General features: G+C 38.2%; 1 protein-coding gene across 1 annotated transcript; it reads right to left on the reverse strand.

Annotated features, from left to right (window-relative positions):
- Positions 1–583: 583 nt before the first annotated feature.
- LOC117944670 (vesicle-associated membrane protein 8-like) lies at positions 584–5,814 on the reverse strand. The gene is made up of 3 exons (XM_034871708.1): positions 5,785–5,814; positions 3,904–4,062; positions 584–1,308 (listed from the first exon to the last, which is right to left on the reverse strand). Exons 1-3 carry the CDS (start codon positions 5,785–5,787, stop codon positions 1,117–1,119), a joined length of 354 nt encoding a protein of 117 aa, XP_034727599.1. The 5' UTR covers positions 5,788–5,814; the 3' UTR covers positions 584–1,116.
- Between the last annotated feature and the right edge of the window lie 2,102 nt (positions 5,815–7,916).

Below are 7,916 nucleotides of genomic sequence, written 5' to 3' on the forward strand. Positions count from 1 at the left end.
TCCTCCCTGTCACCATCTTGTGGCAGTTCAACAAACAGCAAAAGAAGTTAAAACTGTAATATTTATAAAATACCAGATGTTTGAAACTCTTAAATAACACAGGTCATAAAAATCCCCTTGTGAAATCTGCTTAGGGGAAAAAAACACCACAGTGGGACTTTTAGAGAGAAGTGAAAATGATCTTGGTCTCACACAGCATGGCTTAGCTCAGCATGAGTGTGTGAAAAAAAACAAATAGATTAGGACTACAGCGCTCAAGAATCATGTAAAAAAAATCACATCCAGCTTTCAATGGCCTTTGACCATATTTCATTCAAAACAAATATATTATGCATTAGGTAAAAATAAATGATATGTGATAACGTTGAATAACAATAATACTTACAGACAGATGATAAATACACACAGATATTGAAGTGTACTTACTTCCGCATTTCTGATGCTTTCACTATTCTGCTAAAATATAAAAATTGCTAGTTGAATTTAACAATTTCTTTTTGAATTTAAAACAAACTGGGGCAGTGCCTACATACATACACCCAAGTATTCCGTGCAGACTGCATTGTGACTGACTGATCATTTTAATAGATTGCCACTGATACATTTTTTCTAGATTGCCTGATTTAATTTGGATTAGTATACAAAATGAGTAGTACTTTGTAAACTTTGCAACAGCAATTTGTTTGTATAAGAATTAACTATGTACTGTATGTATAGAGTCTGTGTGTGCGTGTGTGCGTGTGTGTGTGTGTCTGTGTCTTATGGCTTGATGATAGGAGTGACTATATGTGGTGATATGACACATCCTCTGAGAACAGCGACGACCTAACACCTTCCAGACACTTTTGTTTAATTTCTCAGAAACGTTTGAAAAAAAAGCTAAGCTTAAATTGTGTTTAAAGGTCTCACAAGCCACATATGCCAATCAAGTTCCCTAAACCAAAAGCAGGAAGTTGTTGAATTCTAATAAAAGCATGACGTTAACCAGTGGAAACTAACTTAGAAGTAATAAAGGTTTCACCAGACAACAGTAATTTGCTTTAGTCGATATATTACTTTGTATAATGTGCAATTGTTTATGATTGTATTTACATTGTGTGTGTGTGTGTGCATCTCTTATGGCTTGGTGGGAGGAACTACAGGAGGCGTTGGAGGCGTAGAGGAGCTGACAGGGATGACTCCGGTGGCCAGCAGGATGATGACGAGCACGATGATGAGGACGATCACCACGATGACCACGATCATCTTGACGTTCTTCCACCAGTAGGTGCGAGCCATTTTTCGAGTCATTTGCGTTAAGTGCTGAGCCTGAGAAGGGAGGGAGACAAGACAAAACATAACATTGAAGCAAGACGTTTGTCTTCCTGACACACTGGTTCACTTAAGAAAACAGACTGGCAACTCATCAATGTGTCCCTGATAGCTCATTAGCTCCATCCTCTAACACTACTTGAAACACTTTGTATGTATTGCCATTTTTTCACATAGCAACAGAAAACACTACACTAACATTGAAACTAAAAACATATGGTCACAGACCTTTTTACATGTTGGCTTGCAAACACTTGTGTGCCATCAGTAATGTCATATAGTATACAGCTGATCATAGACTAGTAAAAAATAATCCACAAAGATTCTGGGCCTGAAAAGGGTAGCAATTGTGGAAGTGCCAGAAATCGACATTTTATCTGATATCCAACAGGGGGTGACTGGTCCCATTTATTTACAATAATATGAGTAGGCAAGGGATGCTTTAAGGTGTGGCTACATGCCCACCTGTCAATCAGGACAGAGGCTTAGCAATGCTAACCATGGCCCTGCCCCTGTGTAGCCTGCTAACAGTTAATAAAATAGCTTTGAACTTGTTTTTTTTGTTTTTTGGTGTCTTGTTTTTGTATTAAACTTTTACTCTCTTACTTTGTGTTTTCACATCGAAAGTATAATTGGATAAAGGATAACATTTACTCGCCTAAAAATGTATTCTTCAGTGATATGCTAACCAAGCTAGCTAGCTACCTCTAGCGTTAGCTGGTGTTAAGGAAAGAAACTGTTACATGGAGATGAATGGTGCCAGCAACTGGAGGTCAGTGTTGGTAAATCTCCACTGGGTGACTCACTTAAAAAAGAGTTCAAAATTGTCAACTCTTTCCCCTTTCACATTGAGTTTAGTCTCGCTTTGCCAGACCTTCCGCACCAGCGCTGCAGAGGAGGGTCTGGCTAGTCCACACAGCATTATGGGATGCTGTTGTTAATTGGCATTTCTTTAAACCAATCATAATTGCCTTGGGGCGGCACTAAACGCCCAACAGAACCATGGTGCTAGTTTCTAACGTCTTGGATATAGACTTCATTTAGCTTAGTGCAGCACCACGTGCAACCATAAACAACACTGTCCTAGCCGCGTCAACCTGCCCAGCTGCAACCTCTCGTCAGAAAACATCACATCTGGTTGAAAAAACCAAGATGGCGTTCTCGTATCATTAAACCCAAGGCTTCAAGACGGCAGTCCACAAGCCAATGAGTGACGTCACAGATACTAAGTCCACCATTTTAACAGTCTAAGGCTATGATTAACATAAATGTCAGCCTGAGGTAGCAGGAGTATTTTTCCAACAGGTGCTTTACATATTGTACGGTAGGTGCTGTAATAATAACAAGCATTTACTGACACATTTTCGGAAATAAGAAAACTAGAATGACAAGTTGTGGACTTTACAGAAAGCGGTCACTCCCTATGATGAGCAATACAGCCTGCGCAGTGAGGCATTTGAACCTCAGACAAAAGGTGTTAGGTTAATGAGGTGGAGCAGGAACAATGCCTCATTAAAAGGGCTTTATTCCAAGTTTGCATCAGAGCAAGAGAAAAGCAACATTTAGTTACGTTCATCTGTGTTCTGTCACTATAACTTCCTCAATATGGCCTGGCCTCTACTGACTTGCTGAAGAGCTGGGTAACATGGCAAAAATCAAATGTCCCAATAATTTTGACCAAATATTGCATCAATATTGTAGGGTTGACTATTTTTGCTTTTACAAAGTATTAACACAATAAGAGTTTTGATAAATAATTACCAAAAATCTGGATACAATGTCTAAGTGCGTAAAGGCAAATAATACATAGTCAATCTGGTAAATTCAGAAAATGACATCACTTTACTGTAATGCAGCCTTAAAAACAGGAAAAGACATCTCTTTTGTCATATCACTATATTAAAAGTGTATATTAAAGGCCCCGCCACACAAAACCGTTGTTGTGTAATTTTTTTAACGTGAAAAAGAACTGCTAGCTCCTCTGTCAGCTCTAGCCACTGAAAAGAAATAAGTGGACAAATCAGACCAATCACAACAGCTGGTCAGTCTGATGTCATGTTGCCAGAGCTCATTACTATTCATGAGCTCACCCAGTGGTGCTGGGTAAAGGACGCTGATAGTAAGGCTCCCATTGGCTAGCTGTTAGCCAATCAGAGTCAAGCAGCTTGGCTTGTTGAATATTTAAGAGGACTGGCACAAATGGAGCTGAGTCTTCTTGCAGGCTTTCGATACCACACTAGAATGGCTTGAAACAATATTTATTCCCACAAAAAATGTTAAAGACTCCATGGTAGAACTTCCGACATTACCACAAAGTAATAAAATACGTCTGCGCACCAAGGCACCTTTAAGATATCCAACATTTTAGATGATATCTAGTCTCATTTATCATGTTGTAATAATATAATATACTAATAATATTGCCCTGCCCTCACTTAAGGTCATTGTTTAACAACCTCTTTATTTGACATCACATTCCACTGTAACTGCACAGTACGCCAAGTACGCATTAATGCAAGTGTATGAATAAAATTACTCAATAATACCTACTTTTGCACAAATTACAGTAAAAGGATGGACTGTAAGACTAACCCCTTTTTCCATTTCCTCTGCCTTGGCAAGCAGGTCGAGCCCCTTTTCCCCACGTTCAATGACCTGTTCCATATTCTCCTTCATCTTGTCTCGGACTTCATCTACCTGATCCCTCAAGGCCTGGATCTTGTCCCGTGGCGCTGCCACTCCTCCCTGCTCCTGGAATGGGTGGGGTACGAGAGAAGTTAATTAGTCAGTTAGATGATTAGTTATTAGCATTACATGCAAGTACGTAACCATGTTTTGGAGTTTAACCAATACCAATTCTATTTTAAAATCACCTGTCATTTCTAAAGTCTGTCACTGCTGCTGTTGGTCCTGTATGGTAATAGTCCATTATTATGCTTCCTCCTCTTCTTCTCTAGTTTTGGTACTTGGACACAAACAGGCATTACGTCACCAACTGGAACCGAGCGTGCGTTAACTTGCAATCTAGGAGCAATGATTTACCAAACACAGTTACTTCTGATTTTATTTTGTAGTAACTGGTAACAAAGATGCTTAGGGGAAATGTGGTGAAGTAAAAGTGTAACTTTACTTTTAAAAGTAAAGATATGTGAAAATACTACTTAAGTACAGTAACCAAGTTACAGTACCATTCAGTCATTACATTACCAGTAATTACCATATCAGGTTCCATTGCAATACACTGATAATCTTTTATTGTGCACGTTTCATCCAGCCTGCTCTTATCCCTGTAATCACCTCAAGAAAACTTAGGATTCCTCTTGGATTCAAGCCTGATCCTTGATCATTCCTTTGAACTTAAAAATCCTCATGAATGTGTGCAAAGCCTCAACTCCTTCATCCTGGTTACATGACAGTTGCAGATCTTTGCTGTCATGCCACCAACACTTTGAAATAATCTTTTTGAAAAATTGACACTTTTTTATAATAAGGGGAAATCCTTCTTAAATCTTAACTTTAAAACAGCCTAGCCTTGACGGAACTGTTACTGGCACTCACAGATTACTCTATGGATCTTCTCTGTCTGATTCCAAGGTGAACAAACATGCCAACACAATCTAAGGAAGATAGGAGAGGATTCACAATCAGGCTTGTGTGTGGCAAGAATCCCTTCAATACCTCATCAAATCATATCGGATTATGTAAAATGATTGTTGTTGTTTTTTCAACTTAAATTGAATGCAGATGTGAAGGCTGCGTACACAGTTGTAGGTGTGATTTATGAACATAAAAGTTATGATTTACCAAATCTGATTTACAAGGTCCTGTTTCAATCACATTTCAGATTTGATTCAACATTAATCAGTTTAGGGACATTTTAGTTACAATACCGAATTTGATTGGAAATGAAAGAGATGATACTCTCTAGGTCCTTTTCCAAATCATCATTTGTCATTTAAAAGAAGGAGACTTTACAAATATGATGTCCCTTTTCCTCACTACTACCAAATGATTTGCCCACTGATTATACCAAAACAGACATTCCTCTCTGTGTCTCTTTCTCTTTAACCTTTATACAGAAATTTAGCCTATACAAATGATCCAACTAATTATTTACCATTAAAGATGCAAGATTAATTGATTAGTTGCCAATTATTAAACTAATCAACAACTATTTTGATAATCGATTAATCGGTTTGAGACATTTTTGGTGAAACATAGGAAAAAATCTCTGATTCCAGCTTCTTAAAATAGGAATATTTCTAGTTTCTTGTCTCCTCTGTGACAGTCAAATGAATATCTTTGAGTTGTGGATTAAACAAGTCATTTGAGGACGACATCTTTGGCTTTGGAAAACACAGATCGACATTTTTCACCATTTGACATTTTATAGACTAAGTAACTAATCGATTAATTGAGAAAATAACAGCTTAATCAACAATGAAAATAATGATTAATTGCAGCCTTACTTACCATGTCTGTCTTGCCACTCGCTGTGTTTGTACCAAGCCTGTCGCATATCTAGTACACTTAAAGAGCCCATGGTTACCTGAGCGTCCTGAAAAACAGGTAATCTTCCAAGGTGACGTCATCTGTAAGTAAGTGAAAAAAAAAAAGTCCATCCAATTAAATCATACAAATTTATTGACCCTCGTGACTTGTTCCAACAGGAATCACATCACACAAGTATTCATACAATTTCAAGGGACCTTTAAAGGGCAAATAAACTTCAGAAGACAACTTCAGAACCCTAATTAAAGGGAAAGATGGAGGTGGATGAGTTTCAAAGAATCAGCGGGAAGAAATCAGAGAGAGAACCAAACAGAAAGGAGAAGAAATTTCAAGTTATAGTAATGACAGTGAGAATGAAAGAGGAATCCACTTGCCTGGAATAAAAATGACTAGGAGCGAGGACAGACTGGACGTTCTGTCGGACAAACATGATTAACAAGTCGGATTAAGGACAACCTGGACAATGTCAGTCTAGCTGATGTTAAAAGAAGTGGATTAATCAAATTGTGCCAAAGTCACAATTATACAAGACACAATTATACAAAACATTGGAAATTACTGAGTTAGATGCTTACAAAGTGTCATGTCTCCCACTAAATAGAAGAGATACAGTTTAAGGCGTTGTTGATATCTAACTTTCTAGTGTTTCTGAAATGCTGTCATTTTTCATCTGATGATCATGAAATGATCTGTAACATATCCAGTAACATTTTCAATGCAGATCTTTTACTTGTAGCACATCACTCCAATATTTTACTCATTTTATTGGGTTTATTTCAAGTTCAGGATCCAATTTAAAGTTCTTGTTCTGGCTTATAAAGCTCTGCATCATTATTTTTATTATTACTTGTTACAGAGTTGTTCACAGTGTGGTCTAAAGAGAAAGAAAGAGATGGGATTAAGTTCTCGCTGTTCCTGGTCACGGTGATTAACTGTGCTGCTGAGGCGGGAAGGAAATGTGAGAGAATAGTCGTAGTTCTAGATGCTGAGATAACATTTTTTGGGGAATATTGTGGGAACTACTGGAGAGGAAGTGCAGGGTTAAAAGAGGCGTTCAGGTCCTCTCAGAGCCTAGTTGGCAAGGGGTGGAGGAGAACTTTTTAATTTTATATTTAAAGTTAGATTAAATAGGAGTCATTTGTTTAATCCGGTAGAAAAGGGTAATTCAACATTTGGATGTTGAATGTTGGATGCAAACTGCCTTTTTAAACCCAAAGAAGAAGAAGAAGTAAGAAACACAGCCGACCAGCTGTGTCCTGTACCTGAATGTCCCTCTGAATCAGTTTTTTATAGAACAATGTTTATTTTAAGACTTCCCACGTTTTAGTTATAGTTCTGATCCACTGAATTTGATTGGCAGCCGGGCCACTGATTGGCCAATCGGCCACACCATAGTTATCGTGGTTGTGGTACAATTAATAAAAGGAAATTGGAAACACAAGTGGAAGGTTTTGGGAGTCCTAGCAACCATCTAGTCATGCTGTCTCATTTTGTCTGATATCATTTCAAAAACCATCAGTATTTTTTATTTTCCCTGATTCCCACACATGCAACATTAGCCTACAACATTTTGGTAGGGTCATAAAGATTTATTTCTATGGGTAGGGAATTTGAGTTTAATAATTATTTTTTAAACAACAAATGCATGAGGCCTGGATCCACAACGAAGGAACAAAGGTGTGTTAAAAGCACTCTCTTGGTTTGAGTTGAAATGTAAATGATGTCCATGGGCCTCAGAGGGAGAATCCTCCAGTGACTTTGGTGACCCCCCCGAATTTTATCTAATGCTATCAGCAGGTTGACATTTTCTTGACTATCTTGATATCATTTTGATGGATTGCCATGCATTATTAGACATTCATTGTCCCTACAAAATGAAATGTAATAACGTTGGTGATGTACAATCCAAGCAAGATAGTCAGTTACCTGTCATCCAGGGTGCATTTACATCTGAACTTGGAGCTGTCCACTTGTGATTGGATCACTCATCAGATTTTAATACAAAGTGGAAATGGGGTGTGACAGTAGGCAGCCCTGCTGCACAAAGTAGACCTGACAGCTGACTCTTTGTATTGAGGAGATCAAGGGGGGGG

This window comes from Etheostoma cragini, chromosome 5 (assembly GCF_013103735.1).
Source record: "Etheostoma cragini isolate CJK2018 chromosome 5, CSU_Ecrag_1.0, whole genome shotgun sequence".
NCBI classification, from domain to species: domain Eukaryota; kingdom Metazoa; phylum Chordata; class Actinopteri; order Perciformes; family Percidae; genus Etheostoma; species Etheostoma cragini.